Source organism: Vitis riparia, chromosome 8 (genome assembly GCF_004353265.1).
Source record: "Vitis riparia cultivar Riparia Gloire de Montpellier isolate 1030 chromosome 8, EGFV_Vit.rip_1.0, whole genome shotgun sequence".
Taxonomy (NCBI): domain Eukaryota; kingdom Viridiplantae; phylum Streptophyta; class Magnoliopsida; order Vitales; family Vitaceae; genus Vitis; species Vitis riparia.
Window position 1 is genome coordinate 16,706,257 of NC_048438.1, and position 24,439 is coordinate 16,730,695.

Consider the following 24,439-nt stretch of genomic DNA (forward strand, 5'->3'; position numbering starts at 1 on the left):
TTTATTTTTCTTAAATTTCAATAGAAATAGCAATATAAAAAAGAATTTCTTAACAAAAATATATAGAAAAATACATAAAAAGACGACATTCTCTAAAACATACATACATACATATATGTGCTAAAATAGACATGAACATAGGAAACCTAACCTTAATCAAACACCAAAATCTCGTGATTTTGACATCCAAATCCTAATACCAAAACCCTAATTCTGAACCTCAGTATTGTGATTTCCACAACAATGAAAGAAAAATAAACATACAAACCCCTCCTCCCACCCAAAAAAAAAACTTAAAAGAAAACAATACAAATAGCTTGAAGAAAACCAGAAACCCAAATGGGAACCCCAGATTTGGACATGAACATTGTTTATAGTGCTAAAAGACAAAAGACAACAAAATCATACCCGTAGACAAATAAAGAAAAATAAAAAACAAAAAAAGCAGAGTCAGATATCCTTCAACGAGAATGATATTAAATTGAAAATGTTGGCAATGCTACTGCTCCATCACAATTCTGAGATAGAGAGGACGGGGGAAGATGGAAATGAAAGAGTTTGGAAAGTGTAGTGTGACTGAAACACATGTAAAGAAGTCGATAATGATGGGTATCCCATGCACTCCAATTTGTGTCGTCCATTTATGACAAGAAGAGGTTAGGGTTAGGTTTCACCATATTCTTGGGATTTCGAGAATATTTGATAAAATAAGAGGTATTTTTTTTATGAAATTTGATTTTTTTCATATTCAGATCAACACGAGGAAGGTATTAGGGTTTTTGGATTTTTGGGTTTCAAGAGGGAGAGAAGCATATAGAGGATGAAGTTTTCCATTCAATCTTAGCGTCCATCAGGGCAGAGAGAAAAATGTAGACTGTTTTTTAGTATTTTGTTTTTTATTTTTATTTTAATCTATGTGGAAGATGAGCGGGAGGAAAGAGGAGGGCAATTTGGATATAAAATAATAACTAGGCTCAAAGTGCATGAAACTCAAATTGTTTTTGGGATTAGAATAATTATATTTAAAAATAAAAAATTGGGTTTCCAATTTCCTATATTTTTCATATTAGCAACCCATAACACAAGTTTCTGGGGAAGAAGCTGTGGCGTGCGGACAGGAGGATAGAAAACTTGCAATGTGGGACCACAGCACGTCAACCTTAAGAACTTCTTGGACCCCACTTGTCCCCTCCATTTGATTCATTCCTTCTGCAATTTTTGTCCTTGACAGATCGTTTCCCATGGCCTAACCATTTAGCTTTGTGAGAAAACTTTATCTTCTTTGCTAATATTGTTTATCTTCTTTGGCTACTTTAATGGTAAAGTTAAAAAATAAAATAATAATAAAGGCACATTGGAAACCAATTGTAATGATCAATGTTACACAGCATACTGCAAAAATTGAAATAGGATACGCACTTTAGAATGACTAAATTGAAGAAGAGAGTGAAAGTAATAAGTAGGCTACAACTATAAGCATTCATTGGGGGTCATATGTGCCATTTACCAATTAGGCCATGGGTGGAAAGCGTTAAAACCAATTCCACGTGTCCTGACCTTAATACAACACCCGTAAACCAACGGCCATGAAATATTTACCAGTCGGGTTGAGGTTTAGTGGTAAATGTGGCCAACAGCTAACGTTAAAAGCACATTTTGCGTGACAGATAAGGCAAACCGGTCAGCTATCACATCACCAACTCAAAATACATACGAAAACACACTAATTAGTAATTACGTAATTACGATTTACGACCGAGGATTCACGATTCATCCGCCGGGTTGACTTCCGGCGACATTTTAGTCGCTGTGGACCTCCAAGCTCACAAATGAAAACTTGCTACCGCTGGAAACATCACTCTCCGAGCACTCTTTTTCCAGCCCTTTTATTGCTAAAACGAGATTTCCGATTTCCACATTTTCTGGTGAGGTCGTCCCATTTCCGACGTCTCGGGTTGGAGAAGGGGAGGGAGTGAAGTAAGGTGGAGAAGCACAAGGCGTCGAAAACGGTGTCACTTCGTCCACACCAACGGCCACAGTCAACTCTGGCAATTCATCAGCAACCCTTAAACATTCCCCCAGTGATACACTTTTTGTCTCCGGAGACAATGATTTGTCAGTTGCTTGTGGCTCCATTTCTTCCCTCTCCTCCTCCTTGATGGTGAACAAAACCCTTGAAGAACCATACAATCCCTGCCATTTAAGGAAGTCAACGTCGTTGATCTCCTCCGACGGCACTCTACCGGGCCTGGTAGCAGGATGGGCGTGGGGATCGGCGTGGGGTTCGATGCGGGACTGGCGTTTCCAGCAGAAAAAGTAGAGGAGCTCCTTGGAGGGGATGGAGAAGGGGTCTCCTGGAAACTCAGGGTGGCCGGAGGTGGAGTTCTGACGCCTGAATCGTTTCCGATACCAGTAAACGTGGAAAAGTTGGGTGCCTATGACAAGGAGGAAGACTGCAAATACCACGATGAGAACGATGCATAACTTGCTCAGACCGATCATGTTTCTCCAACACTCTCTGTTGAGTCTTCCTCCTCAGCGTTTTGTCTCTTTTAAGAAACTGAGACACTTGCGTCCTGTAGCAGGTAGCCGGTAACCTCAACGGATTAATGCTGACGTGTATATTCGACAAATTTATCATTAGAAAATTCTGTGGGGAAGAGCAAAAATGACGTGTGGGATGGAGCAGTGATGACGTGGCATCGAGTCTGGATCGTTGACTTGGGTGGGCCCAAAAAAAATGGCGTAATCATCTGGGGTGCTGCCCAAAAACCATTGGATGGTGGACTAGGAGCTTGAACCAAGGCCCATTTTAAGGATGCTGGGATATTGCAAATAAATTGGCCCATTCACATGGCTTGTAATTCTCAAGCCCCCTCAACAAGTCGATAGTTTTCTAGAGTTCTGAACCTCCGCGGGACTAGGATCCAGGTGTCATAGGCGGGAGCTTTTGATCATTGTTATTTCGCATTTTGCTATAATATAGATCAGCGCCAATGAGAGCTCAGGTAGATCACAGGCTTGGGCAGGCCTAATCATAGGCCAAAATCAAGCTCAAGGTTAAATTCAATGAAACAGGGAGACGAGATTAAATTCAACGAACCAATCTGAGCCCATTTTCTAGAGCAGTGTGAGTCTTGTTCAGGCAAGAAGAGGCCTTGAGGTTATTTCAATGCCAAATGTGACTGAAAACTGGGCCATTTTAGATCCATCGCCTTCCACCATGGGCATCCTTGTTGTCACGGCCCAGATGCAGCATCGAGAAGCAATAGGTAGCCAAGTTGAAGGAAAAGGTTAGGACCAGGGCTGAAGAGGTCTCGGGCCCAAACCATGTTGCTGCTAAACTTAGATTATTTGAAGCCCTATTTGATAGCTATTTTCGAAAACAATATTTTATTATCTAAAATAAAAGAACAGGAAACACATTTAATAATAAAAAAATAGAAAATAATTTTTTCTTCTTAAACATAGAAAATGTGATGTTTTCAAACGAACCATTCTTTTAATGGTTTTTAATTGTTTTAATATGAAATTTATTTTTAAAAATATAGAAATTAGGTTAAAAACATGTCAAGTTTTCAAACTAATTTTTATTTTGCAAAAGATTAAAGAATAATTTTCAAAAAACTGATTTTGAAAGCACTTTTAAAATAGAGCGGTCTGGTGGCATACGGGGCAGGGCAAGTGAAAAGGAATTCAAGACAAATAGTGGGCTGGTCCAAAGTATTGATTGGGCCGGAGGACCGAGTAGCCCACCACCCATGAAAAGCAGTAGCTGAGAGAGTAGACGTTAAAAATCTAAAACTGAGCTGGCACACTGTTACGTGAAAGCGTGATATCTTCTCCAATCATGTAAAGTTGAGAGGAAGATCCAATGATTTAGACAGCAGAAATTATTTGGAGAAGCATCAGTGTAATGGGTGTTTTTCCATGTTGGGCTTCACCACAACCGTGATGCAAAGACCATTATGGTTTTTGGTGATCTCAATGCTGTGTTTCATGGCATCATTGGAATCACAGATACCCAAAACCGTGAGGGGGCATGGAAGCACAAAGTGCTAAAATCAAAACAGAATAGAGCACCCTTTTGCTTTTAGAATCTTTTATTTCCGGAAAGGTTTTTTGCCATACAATTTTCATACTCTTCATTTTGACACGGCATAGTTTTTCTTGGTCATGACTAACGTCTAAATCTATTAAATCATATTATATCAAGAATCTCGGGGCAATGGAACGAGAGTCTGAGACAATATTTGATGAGGGCTTCATCACGGTAGGGAGCTAGAAAGTAACATGGCAACCAAAAGTCTCTGATTTAAAATGCTTGGGAAAAAAGTAACTAGAATAAGTTGCAACATGCAATTGGAATGGCACTAAAGGTTGGGGTCCTCCCAGTTGGTGCGCGGAATGGAAATAATTTCCAAATAACGGGTTGGGAACTAGGTTATGATTAGTGATTGAAGAGCAGAAGCAGAAAAAAAAAAAAAAAAGAGAGAAGGCCATCAAGTAAATGATTGCCAGAGTGTAGAAAAGCAGACACACGCAATATGCTTTAAGAAAACGACCCAACAATCATGAAAAGCAGCATTATTTCCAAAATCTAATCATCGCCCACATCTTGGTTTGGCGTGTGCTCTAGACTCTTTTTGACCGGCTGCTACACTTGGAAAGAAGACCAGACCACCATAAACACACAGACCAACATGGTGTGGTACCTCTCCCAATCTCTTTTCCCCAAAACTGAAGCAGCAGCACATGAAGTACTCTCTCCTTGGATCCCTCAATCATCACTTTCAAATGATAAACCCATAAAAACTATACTCAGAATGTGGGTGTGTGAGAGAGGGTGGCTCTGGGGACTTTCAGATCCCAGATTTCCCTTATTTTCATGCAAAATTCACTCGTAAGGGAAAGGAAAAAAAAGGAAGGAATCGATGGTGACCTTATGGAAAAGAGCAATTTGTTAGCTCCCTTTTCTTAAAGTCTGCAAAAGCCCAAGGTGTGGAAACTTTGTCTCCATGCTTGTGTTGTCTTTTGCAGATGCCAACAATTCTTCTTTTCTGTGTGGGTCTCCTAAGAGAGCTCTTTGGAGTTTGAGGGGCTTCTCACCTTGTCTTGTTTGTTCCAGACTTGGAATTCGGTGCAACAAGTAAAGTTAGATGAAATCCAATTCCTACAATCTTGTCTGCTTATCATTTTAATTTTCTTGGCTAGTCTCCCTTCTGTTATCACCAACTAAAACATGTATTTCTTATATTCTCAACAGCCAAAGGCATCATTCAGGCAATCTAGCTAGCTACAAAAAATTAATATTGCCTCACCATCATGCATGCAGACTAACCATATCAATATTCTCAGTCTGCATAACCGGTCCCTACTACATATCATACATTAAGTGGAGTTGGGAAATCAATTTCAAGCTTGCTTAAAAGCTCATTACATACACCACTTAAAGCATTACTTCAATGCTTCCAACCATTTTCGTTACAATTGATCATCTCATTTGTTTAAAATATATGAAGGCTCAACTGGTTTAATTCAGATGCTTCTTTCTTGTACTATCGTAGTTATATAGCTTAGTTTTGGTAGATTTTTCTCCTCTATCCGATATTGGAAAAGTGTTTCAAGTACCCTAACACTAAACACCTAATTCCATATAATATGCAGGTCTAGAAGAAGAGAGAACTAATCCACCCTTACTCGACTTTCTCAACTAAACCACCGAGAAGATCTCCAACCTAACGGGTCTAATGCGTGTCTTTATATATGTATGTGTATATATATATATATATATATAGAGAGAGAGAGAGAGAGAGAGAGAGAGAGAGAGAGAATTTCATTGAGCTTTTGGAGACATGGTCGACCCCATGAACTGGGCTTAGTTGGCCCAAGTCAATGCTAGCTATGAACCCACTTGATCAGTCAGTGAAATCAAATTACCTTGTAAGGAAAATCATACAAGAATTTTAAGTGCTTAATTTAGATCCAAATCATGCTAGCTCCATATTTGATTGGCCATGTTTGAATCACATCACATTCATTAGTTCTATCATTCCTCAAAGCAATCTTGAAAGGAAATCTGAAACTTTATAAAGAAAGAAAAGGCAATAGAACAAATAAAGAAGCACCATTATTTGAAGAGGGAAAAGCAGATAAAATCCATATCTTGACAAAGATATATGATTAGAGTTCCAAAAGTTATTTAGGTATTCATTTTATGGTGGTTAGAAAAGGTTTCCAAAGCAAAAGATACAATGGGCTTAAAGGAAAGGAAAGGGTGGTAGAAGCTCATTGGCTCCCACAAAGTGAAGAGGCTTGTTGCCTTAATGAGTATGTCTCTTATCCCACAATGCTTATGGTTCAAGTTTTTTTTCCTTTTCGTCCATGGGTCTTCCACTAGTGCCTTTGATGACGTCCCACACCCTTTATCATCCCCTTATTAGGACATTGCTCGAGCGCTTGTCTTGGAGCGACAAGGGCTCCACCAATTGACCCATCATTTGAACACCCAATATTATCCACTTTCCTTTATAACCTCGCTTGAGGTAAATATTCAAAACATATATAAGACAGGCCTCCCATCTCACCTTTCACACTACATAGACCCATCCAATTGCTCAAAACCTAGTATGACCTTGGGATTAGCCGCTTAGGCTTAGACCTCATGGAAAATATTCTCCCATGTCCACATTTCCGCTGAGGTGGTAGCATCGATCTCTAGAAAATGCTTCCCTATCTTTTATTAAGGACTTGACTTTTAATCATGTTGGTGTCACGACTTTGATATAATAACAATACACGATAAATAAGATAGGAAGAATAGAAATACTCAGAACTTTGTTATTTTGATAAGATATCCAAAGACCCAATTTTCTTGTGCTACCTTTTGAGGACAAGTCATCTTCTCTATTTAAAATTTTTTTAACTTTCACCTTAAGTCTTTACTTTTCCTCTTGGTACTTTATAAAATTTCAATGGTGGCTAGACTTTGAAAAAATATTATACGTAATATAATTAAATTAAGCTGCTAGTAAAGGCTAATATATATATTGTATTTGTATTACCACCAGCAGACTTGGAAAATTTAACTCTTCTTTCAAAATAGTTCACATTCACATCAAATGTGAACATGAATGCAACAAGTTTAACTTTTAAGAATTAAACTTGATGTGGAAGAGAAAATGAATTCTTAGTGGAAACAAAAACAAAGAAAAAAAAAGAAAAAGAAAGGGAAAACAGGAGTCTGTTATTACTAGAATGAGGTAGGAAAAGTAAGCTTAATTTATGTCTTCTATGTAAACAAATATTACGTTGCCACCTTATTCAAAAGGAAAATTCAAGATCTGGTGGGAAGAAGGTTAAAAATTGAAAAAAGAAGAAAAGCAGTCTAAGATGGAGGCTTCTTCCTTTTTAGAGAGAGATTGGAAAAGGGGTAAAAGGGATGACCCAAAAGTAGAAGAGAATATAATACTAGTAAGTAGTAAGCTGATTTTATAAGTTGAAAAAAAAGAAAAACCCCACCACTGTCCTTCACAGAATGCATTAATTCCCGAAACCCCTAATCTTTTGAAAAGCCACAAGCGACAAATTCCCTACTTATGCTTAGGGTTTTAATTTAAAGTTGCCAAGATAATGATCTTTTTGTGATTCTAAAGTAACAACATCTTTAAGGTTTAAAGAAGAGATGCTTATCTATGTGTTTTTTTTTTCCCTGAATGTGTTTTAGCTTTTACTTTTTTGATTTATTTGTTTTTGAAAACTTATACCACAACTTTCCAATGCTTTCCAAAGATGAGAATGTTGGGTTTACGAAAATCAAAGAAGGAAAAGTTATTCTTTTGCAAAACGCATCACAAAGCATAAAAAGTAGTGCTCTTTTGATATTTCTTAGGGAAGATTTGCTTTTCCCTTCTAAAGTGGAAAAGTTGCCTCTCCTTTGCACAACCCTTACGTTATGGATCATACCTTAATCTTACTTTGTGCATTCCCAACATTCCTTTACATTTCATACAACTTGTATAATTAATGCACAATCATTTTTCCTTTTTAATTGCACTCTCTCTCTCTCTCTCTCTCTCTCTCTCTCTCTCTCCCTCTCTCCCCCTTAACCTTCATTAAATCTTTAATACAGTCTCCAAAGACCCTTATTGCTAGTTCTCGCGAATTAACTTAATTAAAGAGAATTATTGTGGGCAAAAAAGCTAGTACTTGGTTAACCAACCATGACAATAGAAAATAATGAAGAAAAATGAATGAGACAGCTGGAAATTCAATACCCATAAGTTACTTTGTGTGAGACAAAAGGCCAAATGGAATTTGAAGAAAGTCGAAAGTATGTTCAGCATTAATACCACCGCTTTATTCTTCATGTTACTATTTGCTCAGCCTGATTTCGAGCTGTTAGATGCTCCGGACATGATACTTTTATGTGACGACGAGTACATGAAGCATTTGTTTTAAGCCGACCATTTTCAATGGCTTCAGCTGCTATTATTTAATGCCACATGAATCTTAGTTTCTGACATCCTCCCAAACCCAATCATGGTATATAACTGTAATGCATGTATAGGGATTTGTTATTTGATACACTCTGAATAATGGGAACTCAGGTTTTACAGGCAGGTAATGATACACTTTGGCATTTTTTTAATCGTGAGACCTAATTTTGGATTTTATTTTTTTCTCTCCAGAAACAAATATCTTAAGAATATTGAACACCAATAAAGCAAATTAAAAATACAATTAAAACTAAAATACTTAAAAATTAAATACAATTAAAATAAAAAACTTAAAAATTTTAAAAATAAAATGTTAACTTTTATTGCATTTCCTGTTCTTGATATTTATATTTTTAACTAAACGAAGTGAAAGTCAATATTTTATTTTGATTTTTTAAGTTTTTTAAAATATCTTATTTTATTGTTAATGTTAATGAACAAAAAATTTATTCGATTTTATTAAAAAAGATAAGAAGATGAAGAAATTTATATAATATAAAATATAAAATCATTATTAACCAGAATATTAGAAAAAAATTTATTTATCACTTGAAAATGTTATAGAATTTTTTCATAATGATTTGTACCTCATATTAATTATATAATAAAAATTTATAAAATATTTATTCATAAGATACTTTTATTAAATTAAAATGATAGATTAATGTTTTGATAATTTTATTTAGTATAATGGTAAGAGGTCATTTTATGAAATGATTATCTAATCTATAAAAAAAAATGTATGTATTTTAAAATATTTTTAAATTGATGAAAATAAAACTTATTTATAAAATTTAATTAAAATTCTTTTTTGTATATAATTTTTTTCAAATTAATGAATTATAACCCACTTTTTTCTCTTTTGTTGTAGCAGTGCATGTATGCACTATTACATGCCATCCCAATGGGAGTGGCACATGAGAGTTCATCCATCTTAATACCACCAAGGGATGTAATTAACTGTAAGACATTAAATGTGATTAGAATCATATTATTATTATTTTTAAGTAGGGGTCAACCTCGAGTATAGAAAAATCACCATTAAAGATGCTCGACTAAAAGGATGGATAAAATAAGTTAATGGCTCAAGTCCACGTTTAACCATGAAAGCACCGAACTATAAAAACTTTACTATGATCATCATACAAATGGTCAAAGTGTTAAAACGAAACATAATAAAGTTATTAAAAGCATCAAGTAATTGATACCATTATTATATTATCTTTCCATAATCTATGCACTAAGCTAGGAGCGATAAATATAAGATGAGACACCCCCACCCTAGTTCCTATTGTGTCTCTTTGCTTCACAATTGGCACTTTAATGACATTAAAATGGGGCGAAACTCTTTTTTGTTTTTATTATTATTATTATTTATTTATTTATTGTTATTAAGATCATTAATGTAAATATTCTCATTATATCTCTTTTTGCATTTATTTCTTTTCTTTAAGATGAAAAGGATAAATGAGGCAAATATGTTTTATATTGTGTATATCCATTCCTATGTAACCTTTTTCCCTTTTTTTCTTTTTTTTTTTCCTTTTCACACTTTATTTTTCCTTTTATTTTATTTTTTCAAATTTGGGATAATGTTTAGTTCTCTATTTTTTTTTTTCCAATTTTTGAAAAATGTTTAGCAAACAAGGTCCCCCTCTCAAAGTCTGAAACCATTATATCATTCAATAACATTTTTTTTTTCCTTCTAATTTATAGGCTTTCATCAAATTTTTAACCAAAAAAATTATGAATTTTATGAAATTCATAAAAATCAAAATCAAAATGAAAGGGGGCTTAAGGGAGCATCAACGTCCAATTTCTAACAAGAAAAGACTTAGAAATCTTTAAATCTATGAACATAAAAAAGAAAGGAAAAGAAGAGTAAAGAGAAAGAGAAAAGAGGAAAGAGGCAGGAAAAGGAAAAGAATTAGGATTTGATAGGTAGAAGACCATGAAAAGCATTTTTACTTTTACTCATATCATAAAAAATTCCTATATCTAGCAACTTTTTTGATTTTATATTTTATGGAGACAAATTATTACTAATTTCATAATTAAAAGGGTTGGTGAAAATAAAACTTAATTATGTTTAAGAAAATAAATAATAAAGTGCCAAATTCAAATTTTTGATGGGATAATTGTATTTAAGGGTTTTTAATTTTTTGTAATAGCTCTGGTTACTCTACCATAAGAATTCACGCCATAATCTAAAGTAGCGAAATCTATTATTTTAAATGATATTTGACCTTGTGACTCTAGATAATGTTTAAAATATCCTCTACCATAAGAATTCACGCCATAATCCAAAGTAGCGAAATCTATTATTTTGAATGATATTTGACCTTGTGACTCTAGATAATGTTTAAAATATCCTTGAAGTCCAGTAAAATGAAGATGGTTGAGAGTAAGGATGGCACAAGGTTAGGTTTGTTATGTGTCGCTAATTTTATCTCATTTATTTTCATTCTTATCTCATTAAAAAATTTAAATAAGATGGAGTTGCCTGGTCCCATTTAATTTAAATTCTTTTAATTACATTAAAAAATATTATGATTTTTTTATAATTTTAAATAAGCATTTTTTTTATTATAATATGAGATAAAAATGGAAATAAAAATTAAATTTAAAATATATTTTTTAATTTAATTATATATAATAAGGGGAGATAGGACAAGGCATGACATGAAGGTTTCCAAAAAATTAAAAACTCACTTATAACTCATTCCTTTTCATCACAAACTTGTCCTTGAGATGAGGTAGTACCCTATTACCATCCTAGTTGGGGCTTTATATGTTTTGTTTTTTTTGTTTTTCCTCAAAAATTGATTCAAAGAGTAATGAAAAAGTATAATGTCTTGTTGGAAGTTGGAACCAGGCTCTTTTACAGAGAAGATGATATTTTTTTTTTTTGGTTATATGCTAACTCCGAGTAATAAAAATCACCTTTTTCAAAATCTTTGAAATAAGATGATAAACATGATAGTAATATAAATGAAAAAATATATATACTAATTTAAACTAACAAAATAATAAGATATAACTATTGAATCATGGATAAATTTAAATAATAAAATTATATTGCATTCTAGGATACATATTATTTAAGTATATATAAAAGTTATAAATATTAATAAGTTTATATTTTATTTTATCTTTACCATGATTTTATATGTTAATATTAATTCAAAGATAAATTAAAGATAAAACATTTTGAAATTTCTAAATTATTTATATAAATTATAAATTTATGATATCATGTTGATATAATAATACAACCATAATTATACTATGGATCCAACCAGTAAATCATGACATGATAATTTTTTCAATTTAATAATTAATCCGATTATGAATAAATTACTTAAAACATTTACACTTAAATTATTTTTTAAAAGTCCAACTTATTGTCTCTCCTCACATGTCAGCTAGTCACTTCTTACTCTAGCATGAATATAGAGAAAGGTAAACCTAAAATATATCTGGATCAAAGAAAGCTGTTTAATCTTTATTAATTGGAATCCAATGACATGTACTTATTTTGAATTATTTCAAAACAAAGGCAATGCTAATTATTTGTTGACTTTTACGATGCTAATTATTGTCTTACATGCCTTCTACATTCAAGGGAACTTCCTTATATATTAAATATAAATCCTTTATACATGACATGCAAAACCAAATTTGAATGTGATATGGAAGTATACACATAAATATTGTTTTTCTTATCTACTTCTACAGAATAACCTTACAAAGGAAATAGACCATGTAACGATCCACTTACAACCGTGTACATATTGTCCATTTTGGGCCCAAAGGGACCCTTACGGCTTTAAAACGTATTTATAGGGTTAGTGTTAGAAACTTTTCCCCTATCCGATGTGAAATGTCACAAACAACCCCCAACCCCCCCCCCCCCCCCCAAATGCAGACACAATGTCCTCGTTGTATCCCATGAGATTATAGGATCAAACAGATAAAAATAGATGAACACCCTTTTAGGGTCAAACAAACTCACACACCGAGGTCGGAGATCGGCTTTGATACCATTTATAATCACTCGCTCACAATCATGTATATATTATATGTTTTAGATCCAAATGGGCCCTTACGGCTTTAAAACGCGTCTATAGAGTTAAGAGGAGTTTATACTTATATAGCATCAAGAACTTTCTCCCATATCCGATGTGGAATGTCACACACCATGTTTTGTATATGCTTTGCCCATTTAGTATAACTCCATTGTGTTCATTCAATACAGACGTCACATACTTTATCTGTAACTGCAATTAAGTTAAATTAATTTGTAAGCATGAATAAAAATATTCTTATTATAGGGTACAACTATGAAATCTCAACCAATTCCATAATATATTACCAACATATTTAATGTACATGACAACCGACCTAAAAAGTTAAACAAAAATTGTGTCATTATCTTCAAATTTTGATTATGATCTATATTCATAGAGAAATTAGCCTTGGGGAACAAAAAATGGTTGCCCTAGACATGCATTGTACAATATTCAAAATAGTTTTTTTGCACAAAATGTACAAATGTGTTATACATGATATCTAAATGTAAATAAGTTGAATATGATGTCCAAACATATACAAAAGTTGTTAACTGACAATCGCTAAACTATTCGAGCATAATGCAAAGGTGATTGATTTCGAATCAATAAGGGTAGAATGTTTGATCAAAGGTCAATATAGTAGATATCAAATATACACGAATATTGTATTTTGTACAATAAAGGTATCTTTGACATATGATAAATGAATGTGTGAATGAGATAAATTAACTTATATCTAAAAAAATTTAATGTCTCACACATATCTTGTACTGTACTATATTCATTTTGTATATGTAGTACAATTGTTTTAAACATAACTTATACTTGCATAAAACTTATTTTGATGCGCAATATATGAACAATAAGATGGATTAAGGATATACAACGTTATTATTATTGTGATCATCATCATTATCATTATCATTTTTATTTTTATTATTATAATAATAGATATACAACATTCTTATAAAAATTTATGACATTGATGAGGTATGTACTAATAGACAGGCTATATTTACATTACAAATGTATTTCATCCTAGGGCATATTAATATTTATGTAGTTTTAATAATAAATACATATTTGTAATAATACATCAAATAAGCATACTACTATTAAATAATAATAATAATATTAAAAATAGTAATGTGCATGGTACATGTCCCATGGTCGTGCTACAAAATACTAAAAAGTTCAAAAATAAAAATGTCTTTTTAAAAATCTTTTTTACTAATCATGAACTTCACACTATTTATAAAGTTTGAAATCCCCTCGCCTCAATTATATCACTTTCTACTACCTTATACTACTATTCTCCGGGTCACTTTTCACACTTCTTAATAATAATAATAATAATAATAATAATTATTATTATTATTATTATTATTATTATATTTGGCATTGTCAAATTTTCACAGTGAATCGGCTGCCCTTACGAATTTGTGGTGAGCACTTTTATCGTTGGAATTGATTCCATGCATGAATTTGAAGGAACACAGCATGAATGGAATCCTAAATATATATAAAGAATTACAAGGGGGCGGAAAGAAGACATCTCCTTGTGGAAAACCCAAAATAAAATAAAGTAAATGCTATTGCTGAACCAGCGAGAAAGCCAAAGAGAAGAAAAGTGATGGAAATCTATGACCTATTACAGGAAGATGGTTGATAATATACATGTGGTTTTACATAAATTAAGTGGGCAACTCCTTTTCTTTCATCTCCATCTCCATCTCCATCTCCATCCCTTTGGAATGTTTGAGAATCCAAAGACAAGTTCCACAAAGTGATTCTCAAACAAAAAAACCACCTGAGAACATAACTACATTAAAAAAGAAAAGTTATAACTCCTGAATTTTGAAAGTAATCCTTCTATCCACTGATTCAAGAAGTCCGATGTCGTCGATTGATTCATCCTCAACGCCGTCATCATCAATGCAAATATTCAAATCCAAAGACACACAAGGGCTTGTCTCCTCACCCCCACCTCCACCTTTCTCCTCTTCGAACTCATCTGATTTTTGTTTGATTGGAGGTGAGCAGGCTCTAGACCTCGAGCTGAAGCTTTCACAGCTCAAAATGATGATTGCGTCGCTCAGGCTGATTTCTTCTCCATTCGAACTGGTTATTCTTCCTCTTTCTGTGGCCCTTTTGATACCCATTTGGGAGCAGTAATCCGCTTGCTCCACATCTTCCGCTAAGAATACCCGGTGTGGATTACTGCCCACTGCCTCAGCGAACCTCTCGATGTAACTGCAGCTTTGCTCATCTCTTGATCTCTTATTTCGGAGATCTTCTGTTGAATCCGCCCTTGTAGATGAGAAGCTGCTCAGAGCAATTGAAACGAAGTTGTTCTGGGAGCCGAAAACAAGTCTAGCCAATTCTCTCGCAATCTTCTCTTTAGCATCCATATCAACGCCTTGGAAGAAAAACCATGTTTCTTCTTTGGTCTCGCTATTTTTGAACTTTCCTTTGCGTCTTACCATTCCAGACCTGCATTGTAAGATCGTGCTAGCGATGTCAGGAATTATATCTTTCTGCCATGGGACCTTTTTCTCCAATGCATTGCATAGAGTGTTCAGGTTCTCAGCGTTGAGCTCCTTGAACCTTTGAACGTACTCCATTTCCATGACATCGCTTGAAGAGGCCGAATTAGGGGTAGAATTAGGGTTCGACGCATATTTGCGATCAGAATGCTCCGGAATGTACATTCTCAAACTGGGTTCATAGGTTTTGTTAAGAGCTTCGGAAACCCAGAAATGATTGTCCCTCCAGGACTGTTTGCGTTCAACCACTGGCCAACCTTGGTGGGTCTGGTGCAAATTAGGATATTGCTGGTCATATGAAAAGCCAGAAGTAGAGGAAGAAGGTGAAAGAGAAGAGAATGTTAGGGTTTTCTCAGATGAGTGGGGTTGTTTGTGGGCAGAACTGCAAATAGAATTCCATTTTTTGCAGAGATCTCTGACTGCTACACAGTCCTGGTAAAGAGGAGCATACAAGGGAAAAGTAAGTTTTTGAAATTGTATAAATATCATAAGTTTTCTTCTGAGATGTAGAAAGTTGAGACGATTATAACCTGATCATTACGGGAAAGTTTTTTGTTCTCATCTTTGTACTGTTGGAGCCATGTTGGAAGGGTTGAAGTTGTGGAATCACTGTTACAAGTGCTGGTTGGTATGCTTCGAGCTTCATTCTCGAAATTGGCTGAGCAATCAGCGCAGCAAGTAAGCTGCTTCTCCGCTCCACCTTCAAGCATAAGCCAATTACTGGTCCCACTTCCAGCCTTTTTGCTACTGAACTGACTTTGTAGATCACTGAATACAAAGAAAGAAAAATGAAGCTGATAAGAATAACTTAAACTTGCAAACCTTCCATCTAAGAAAGAATCGTTGAGGAAAAACACACAAAAAAGCGAGAACCAAAAAGGAAAAGAAAGTGAGAATTAAGAACCCGATTGTGCTCTTTCCATTCCTTTTTCTTTCCTTCACAAACAAAGTTTGAAGCACCAGAAAATCAATTCGGGAAAATTAATTCCAAAAAGAAAAAAACGAGGAAAAGAAAAACTTTATTATCATTTTTTTTTTCAATTATTCAACAGGAAAGTTATGGAAATTTAACAGGAGCCCTAATTTAGTTGGAAAAAAATTTGGAAAGACAATAAATAGAAAGAAATTAAGAAAGCCATACAGATTAATATGAAACTTAAACAACTACTTACCTGTCAGGCATGAGACTCAAGGCCAAGCTGCTTGCAGGAATTGTAAGAGGATGTAGACTCCAAATAGTCTCCAGCGATGGATGGCCAGTTCTACATCTCGAGTAAGTTTGGAAAGTTGCGATTCCCATGAGCCAAAACCTTCCGTTCTCCCCAAATCCACAAACCAATTTCCCAAGCTCCATGATCATGTGCTCCACGGGACAATAATAGTTCCTCCCTTGCTCACTAGAACTAGCTCTATAATCCGTAGTCCATTTAAGATCTTCCAAATACAAAATAACCCCTCTTCCCACGCAACTCTTCACAAGGCTCTTGAGCTCCCCGAGCTTCTGTTCGACCTCTTCTCTGGAGTGATGTCCAAAAGAGAAGAGAGGAAGGCTTATAAGCTTAACATCTCTCAAAGCCTCTGGAACATCTCCCTTGTCAACTTTGTCCATCACCCCTCTAACTACACCCTCGATAGTCGCCAGACACTCTCCAACAATCACAGTATTTTTCCTCCTTTTATTCATCAGATTCTCTATTACACTCATCACATCCTCATTCCTGACTGGATCTGGCACCGTTGGTTTGCCTAGCTTTACTCCAATTTGACCCATGGGAGGAGACTGGGACAGGACTAGAAGGTTACTTTCCTTGGACTTACTACTCACGGATGGAGCTTGAGAGCAGATTTCCAAGGAGACAGCTTGCTCTACATTGCTTTTCACTTGGGTACTGGAGAACCCAGCTTCTCTCATGACTCTACTCACACTAGGATCATCTAAAATAGAGATTATGAGCTGCTCTAGCTCTATTTTAACTGCTAGAAGAGGTTGCTGCTGGTTCTCAATAGAGCCGCGTCGCTGATGGGCCTGAGCCCGCTTGAAGGCAGCAACCAATGCGTTGGAGATGGAAGGATGTTGGGAATGAGGACCCAGCATGGGACTGGATGTGGAGGCTGGAAGGCGGTTGAGGGCAACGTTGAAGCAAAGTTCTAGGGCTTTGCACTGGAGGGGGTGGGAGTGGGATTGAAGACAAGCGGTTCGGAGCAGGCCATTTGTAGCGGCGAGCATGGTGTTGGCTACATGTAGAGGAGTGACTTGGGCATGTCCACGCCGCCTAGCAAGGGTTACTGCTTGTTTCACCACGCCGGCCGCCTCCGCAGTTAGAGCCTGTTGCACTGTACAACCTCCGGCTCTCATCTTCTCTTCTCAAGTTAATTATTCTAGAGAAGAGATTACAACGGGTGAAGAACAATTTAAAACGATACAATCAAGGAAGATTTTGTGGAGGGAGATGTCAGATTCATGGGTATTGCGTGAATTGTGAATTGGGAGAAGACAAGGGATGGGGTTGTATTGCTTGCTTTGGATCGAAAAGAAAAGATAATGAAAGGAAACAGGCTCAGTGCTGGATCACTAGGGTGAGAGAGTGGAGAGAGTGTAAGTGATGAAGCGACTTATGTATGATACTATGCAGTGTATAGTGACATGGAACTTGTTATCTTGTTCTAGATCAGAGTTTTGGCGTTGCAGGGAGAGAAGCTTATGAAATTTATGGAAGGTGGGCTGTGCTTTTCTTGTAGGTGAGGTAAAATTTGGGGTCCAAAGTCGATTTGGTAGTGGAAAGTGGAATGCATGTGCTGACAAGCAGGACGAATGCACCAGTATCAAAGGCAACTCAGCTTTGCTCTCTCTCCTCTCTCCTCTCTCCTTTCTCTACAAAATTTGATAAAGATACGGCATTTGGAAGTGGGTCTCTCTCTTTTATGCAAGTATTGATTAAATATTTTTAAGGTATTAACCCAGATATCAACATCCTCTGTCTGAGCTGTCTCCTATGTCTTTAAGAATATTTTGACATAATCTCACTTTTAACCTTGAAACGCGACCCTTCCCATTCTAAATCTCACAGTAATAAGAGTAAAAGGCAAAAGGAATTAGGGAAATGGGAGAGCACTCTCTTGAGCAAAAAACAAAAATTGAACAATTCAATAGACTTTCCAAAAAGAAATGAAAAAAAAAATCATTTTTCCTCACATAAAATAACAGCAAAAGGAGGAGAGATTCGAATTTTAACCGGGCAAGAGAGCACCCTACAAAACCAAATATGATGTGGACTCAGAATGAAGTTAAATTGGTGGCGCCATCGCATACCAAGCATACGAAAGAGAGAAAGGGGGAGGGAGAGAGAGGCGGTCACTTTTTTCTCCTTCCGCAAATTTCGAGGGCCTGCAAAAAGAGAGGAGAGGGGGCTACTGTCTGTCTGAAGGAATCGGGAACTGTGTACGATTTTCTTCCGGACTCAAAGACAAGGAATAAAGGGCTTCGATTTAGTTATGGATTACATATACTTGACGCTCTTTGAATGCATGGGGATTAAGAACTCCTCATCAGCATTCCTCTCCCTCCTCCCATTATTTCATAAAGTTGAAGCTTTTGGACCCCCCCTCCATTAAAATATAGACAAACAAACAAATCTTCAAGAGAAACCCAACTGATAACGAACTCCCAGGAAGAGGTTTTTGGGCTTTGGTTCACTAGGGTTATTCGTATCATTCTACCTTAAAAGCCATAATGTGATTGTAAAAGCTATGTTCTAGTACCTAAGGTGCAATTTAGGCCACAAACAAAGAGTTTTTTTGTTTTTTTTTTGTTTTCCAGAATGATCCAAATGTACTCATTTAATCATTATCCACTTTGTCATACACACAATGATCAGAGAAATACTCTACAGTTTGACAAAATTATATATATGGCCACAGATTTAATTTAATTACAATAAAATTCTTAGTATTAATTAACATTTTGACATCATTTATTGAAAAATCTCAATGACCAATGCCTTACATTGACCACTAGTTAGGCACTTACTAAACAAGAGCTGCAGCATGTGACACACGTCCCATTGTTGGACCCTGCAGGCTGGTGTGTATATGTATGGAGGACCATGTTGACTGGTTATGGGATCCTTTGTCCTTATTGTAATGCGTGTAGAATATTCACATCCATAGGAGGGCTAGTTATTATAACTACTGTCCTCATCACGTACATGGGGAGGTGACACTAAAATGTAAATTAGCTTACTGATGTACAAGATGAATATTGTACAATCCAACCATCCTTTTGTCGAGTTGGTTTAAGGAGGCATCGAGGGACCTTATATTACTTCAAGATATTTAACAGTTGAGCTAGCCAAACTAGCTAGCTAGAGCCTAAGATAAAAGGTTGGGAGAAAGATTTCCTTTTTTTTTTTTCGACCATTCAATGTCATTACTACAAAGTCCATGAACCACTGCCGTCTTGTTCCATCCCATATTTCCAACTGCATTGAACCACTGAAATTTTTTTGTGACTGCATGGACCCTCTCTCAAGGCGATAGCATAGAGTTGGATTACATATTTTGTTTCTCCTCTCCACTATCTTTCCTAATTATTCTCTGCCATCCCATGAGAATTAATCACACCTTATAAATTAATTTAAGGAGATTATTTAACCACCAGTGGGATCTTAAGATACAATAAAGGACTGATGGTGATAAGTACTAATTAATTGAAATGAGGGTCCCATTCAAAATCATATTCAACCAAAAATGAGGCATTCGAAGGAGATATACCATATAGTGCTACAAAATTAAACAAGATTAATTGTGAGATCCTCAGAATAGAACTTCTTGTTGTTCTACTTCTGGGCTCAGCCGCGCCTAGGGGGGAGATTGTGGCTGATTTTACATTTGTTGTGGCCCATGTTAGGTTAGTGGCGTTATTCCTCAGCGTGCTATTGCATAGAAAGAAGAGCTATACCACTATCCATCTTGTGTAAGTGTACAAATATATATATATATATATATACAACACAAAATCATATAAACAATTGAAAACATATTTTCCTCACACAAAAAACGAGAGATCTCCCTTTCATTCCTCAATCATCTTCGACTTTTACTTGTTTTCCACAAGACCCATGACAAATCAATGTTTACTGGTGATACTTTCAGTCTTAATGTGTGTCTCTTTGGAGGAAAAGTGGTTTTAAAAGGAAACAAAATGTTAAAAGACATCATAAGAAAGAGAAGGGGGAGAGAGAAAAATATACCAATCATAGAAGAAAGATAGTGAAGGAAACTAGAGAAAATGTTCAAGGCCACCAGTCGTGAGATCAATAATAGTGTACAGACCCCAACATTCATGAGAATGTTTTCTTAAGAGGGAGCCCGAAAAGGAATTAGCGTGTCCAATGATATGACATGACACGACACAAGGGCTTGTCATCCCTGGGGATGTTCCCAACTGTTTGGCCTTTGTTTATATGCACAGGTCCTCTTTCTCCACTGCATCCAGCAATTGCTGTTTAATCTGAAAAGTGTCTCTTATCATTCGTTTTAGAACTATCATTCCCAAGTCCTGGCAACCATTAATCTTGCCAGTTTTTAGCCCATAGTCCAGGGTTTTAGTCCGAGCCGCCTAAAATTAATTTATATATTTTTAAAACAATGCTAGAATATAAAAAGGGTATAATTCAACATATTTTTAAAGAAAAAGATTAATCAAACTCATAGGATGGATTTATACTTGAATCAAAACCAAATTAACTTTTTAATGATGGAAAAACCTAATCAATCTAACTTATTTAAGATCAATTTAATTTAGTTTAGATAATGGGTTGAATGAAAGCTAATTTAAGTTTTAAATTTAATTGGTATTTTAAACCAATTTGAGTTTAAGGTTCTAACTATATTTTAAATTTTTAATTCAAAATATAATGAATGCATTTAAAAATTATTTGACCATATAACCTAACAACAATAAATTACTTTAAATAAAGTTTATATATATATATAAAAGGGAAAAATCATCCAAAGTAGATAAAGTTTTTGGTTGGTTTTCATTGATTAGAAGATAAGGAAATAAAAAATTGAACCGATTTTAATTGGATTGTATTATTTCTATCCATTATTATATTCAAAAAATACTTCAACTTATAGCCACTTTGAAAATTTAAGATAAGGAGAATGCTGATTGGCTTATTAAATTCTCCAATAAGGTATAATCTGATTTTTTTCAAAAAAATGACATTCCTTGTGGCGAAGAAGTAATTAACGGAAGAGTTGAATAAAATAATCGAATATTATTCTCTGAAGAATCTAGCAAAGCGCCGTCTACTGGCCTACAAACATGGCAGTTGGCCGTGGCCGAGCGTGGTGGGCACGCGAGAAAAAAATTGAGATTTAGATAGCAGGGAAGGGGGGTCCCGAACTGTACCGCCATCTCAAGTAACCGGTAACTCCGAAGAGCTACTTCTTTCTTGGTCACCAGTCAAAAAGCTTCTATCTTTGGTGGCCTAAAAAGACATACAAAGGGCACCAAATAATTTGAATGCAAAGCATACTGCAACGCTAGAAAAGGAGTGTTTGAATGAAAGAAAGGAATATATACAGTATCCTCGATCACTTCTGTGATCAATAATACCAATAACGGTTAGCAGGCTTAAACAAGTCTTTAAGAAAAGGAGGGGATAACAGTAGTTAGTTGGAACTTGGAATTATAATCAGAGAGTGAGGGAGGGCACCGATACCATGGGATGGGTGTCAAATCGAAAGTAAGGGGTTATCTTTTTCCTGCTTTCACTATCAAGCCCTTTAATTTTTCATGGGAACACATTGCATTAGAGCCCTATATTTTCTTTCTTTAGCTTAAAGTAAAGCACTCCCTCATAAAGCAATATTAAAAGTAAAATATGGCATTATCTACTCAAAAGGGCTGCTCATTTTATGCTTTTAAGCTTCAAATAAGCATCTTTGGTTTATACGTGGCCATGTGGAAGAAAGCAATATCCAAGGGGGTGAATAGTTAATAGTATTTGGTTGGCTGGCCAGACATTAAAGGTAACATTGAGAAAAAGTTGCTCTAATTTTGACATGACAGCCTTGTTAATGTAAAGGTGATGGAATTACGTACCACACACTCCTTTTCCCAAAAGTTCCCATATTATTATTTCATTATTTCTTTATTTCTTTTCTTCTATTTATTTTTTTTTTGGAATTAAATTTTCAGTTAACCATATCTTATATTTCAGGATCAACTCAAAAAGCGGGCATCGTGAGATGAGACTATATTTAAAATCTCCTCTGCAATCAACTGCAGGGAACGAAGGAATGGGTGCTTCTCATGGTTGCACTGTAGATTCTTTTGCTGGGAATATTGCGAGGATAGAGTCCAAAAGTACAGCCCCTAAAGCATAAGCCTCCTCATCGTTCTTATCTCTTCTACTTTCTACTTTCTACGTGCTTAAAAATATAAATCAATTGCCCTAGCATCATGAATGACGCAAACTTAGGTTTATACTTCCATTTAGTGGGTGAGTTGCCTTTTATTGTGATTTATATGGTGCCGTGAATGCCATGGCTAAGGAATTTTACTTCGCAGGAGGGATGAGTCCTCCATGGCTCTACCTGTCGCAGCACAGTATAATCCGAATCTAATTAAATAAGACAAATCGATTCAATAAGCTATGTCCTCAATCCACCACCGATATTATAGTCTTCTTCTGACGGTCCAATATAAAAGGGTGCCTTTGGGCCTAACTAGACTTCCAATTGGCGAAGATGATACAAGGGTGCCCAACCAAAATATACTCGTCAGAGATTAGAAGCCCGTTTATCAATCATTAATTAGGTCATCAAATTAACAATTAGATTATTTCTAATAATCTCTTCATGCTATGGTGAATACCGCAAGGGTAGCGAGTAGAGAAATTCATAAGGTCCAAGCAGAGAGATTACTCAAGAAGATGATAAGAGTTCTCCTTCAACCCAGACTGAAGAATTTCAATCCAAAATGCACACTTTATATTCGATGCAGTTTCTATTTCTTTCTTTCTTTTTCTGTAAACCTAAATATTTAATACAAACATGTTCACTTCAACATCAATTTATTAGTTACTCACATGTTCACCTCAATATCAATTTATTAGATTCCTAACGAAAATAATAGTGGAAAAGCAAACAACAAAGTAGGGGGAATTACAGATGTATTGGATTTTACGCTCTAGGGTCAACACCTAACAACTTTCTTATCTATTTTATCACCATATCTAAAAAATTAAAAAAAAAAAGAGGGGGGTGGGGGGCGACGGCGAAGGGAATAGAGGTAGGAAAGAAAACTAAATTGTTAGTTGGCTAATCTGGCCCCATATCATCAGAGGTTTACTCACCTTGACCATCTGATAAATCTCCATGAGAACTACTGCGAAGTAGTGGAGCAAGTAAGCTCTCTACAGAGTATCTCTGCTTCTGAATTTCCTCGAGGATCAGCAATCGAGCAGCCTCACAAGCTTCAGCACTAGAAAAACCGAGTGTCCATCTCCCGTCAGCCACATGATTGGATGCAATTGAGTAGTTGCCAATAGTCTGTCTTGTATCAAATCTAGGCTCAAACTCCCTAATCCGGAGATGTAACCATGTTGGCTGGCTCTCATCTCTCTTTGGCTGTTCCAAATAAAAGGAAAATGCATGATCACTCTCGACTAAATATGAGTTCTGATACGGAATGAATCTCAAAGAATCAAAGGTTTTCAAGCAAATCAAGGCATCTTTGACTGCATTTCATAAGCTACAAAAGTTATTAATTCAGAAGTTAAAGTGCAGTAATTTAATTTCATTATTAAGTACTTTAAACCTATAGCTTGGTTTTTATATATACCAACATCCACAAGGATAAAGTAGTAATCCAATTGAGGGAAGATTAGTTGTGAATGATCAAAAAATGGATAATACTTATAATAATAATAATAATTGTTTGTGAATTGGTAAAAAATGGATAATAATAATAATAAGAGTTCAAATTCATTGATGTGGAGTTTCCCTACAAAGTCAATTGTTCTCATTATGGAATCGAAGAGACAAAACAAAGGTAAAATTCATTGAGGTAGTATTTCCCTACAAAGTTCATTATGCTCATTATGGAGTTGAAGAGACAAAACAAAGGGAGAGTTTACAATATTACAGCTAGAAGTACCATTGAATTATGATGGAGTCAAAGTTCAATGGCTTGAGACAAGCCAAAAACCCAATAAAATATAGTAACTTGCAAGAAGCTTACTTCTATTTACTCCCCCTATAAAGGAAATATAAAGAAAGCAAGAAAGGTAAAGTGAAGCAAATGAGGCCA

At 35.4% G+C, this 24,439-nt stretch overlaps 3 protein-coding genes across 4 annotated transcripts in view; all 3 read right to left on the bottom strand.

The window, feature by feature from the left end:
- Positions 1–1,401: 1,401 nt before the first annotated feature.
- LOC117919770 lies at positions 1,402–2,536 on the bottom strand. The gene has a single exon (XM_034837017.1). It carries the CDS (start codon positions 2,500–2,502, stop codon positions 1,801–1,803), a length of 702 nt encoding a protein of 233 aa, XP_034692908.1. The 5' UTR covers positions 2,503–2,536; the 3' UTR covers positions 1,402–1,800.
- An 11,611-nt stretch (positions 2,537–14,147) lies between these two features.
- LOC117921221 (protein SMAX1-LIKE 3) lies at positions 14,148–17,921 on the bottom strand. Its single transcript, XM_034839053.1, has 3 exons — positions 16,290–17,921; positions 15,648–15,885; positions 14,148–15,549 (listed from the first exon to the last, which is right to left on the bottom strand). Exons 1-3 carry the CDS (start codon positions 17,471–17,473, stop codon positions 14,413–14,415), a joined length of 2,559 nt encoding a protein of 852 aa, XP_034694944.1. The 5' UTR covers positions 17,474–17,921; the 3' UTR covers positions 14,148–14,412.
- A 5,263-nt stretch (positions 17,922–23,184) lies between these two features.
- LOC117920322 (protein TRANSPARENT TESTA 9-like) overlaps positions 23,185–24,439 on the bottom strand; it is a 29,663-nt gene continuing 28,408 nt past the window's right edge. For both annotated transcript variants that reach the window (XM_034837773.1, XM_034837774.1), the window contains one exon: positions 23,185–23,757. In XM_034837773.1, the coding sequence (XP_034693664.1) occupies positions 23,476–23,757 (282 nt within the window). In that variant the 3' untranslated portion in view covers positions 23,185–23,475. The remainder of the gene's footprint in view (positions 23,758–24,439) is intronic.

Bases quoted from the DNA above. Each gene is read 5' to 3' on its own strand.
- LOC117919770 (XM_034837017.1), bottom strand. From the start codon at position 2,502: ATGATCGGTCTGAGCAAGTTATGCATCGTTCTCATCGTGGTATTTGCA.
- LOC117921221 (XM_034839053.1), bottom strand. From the start codon at position 17,473: ATGAGAGCCGGAGGTTGTACAGTGCAACAGGCTCTAACTGCGGAGGCG. The intron at 15,886-16,289 runs GTAAGTAGTTGT...CTTTGTATTCAG, and splicing joins TTGAGTCTCATGCCTGACAG to TGATCTACAAAGTCAGTTCA. The intron at 15,550-15,647 runs GTTATAATCGTC...CCTCTTTACCAG, and splicing joins AACTTTCCCGTAATGATCAG to GACTGTGTAGCAGTCAGAGA.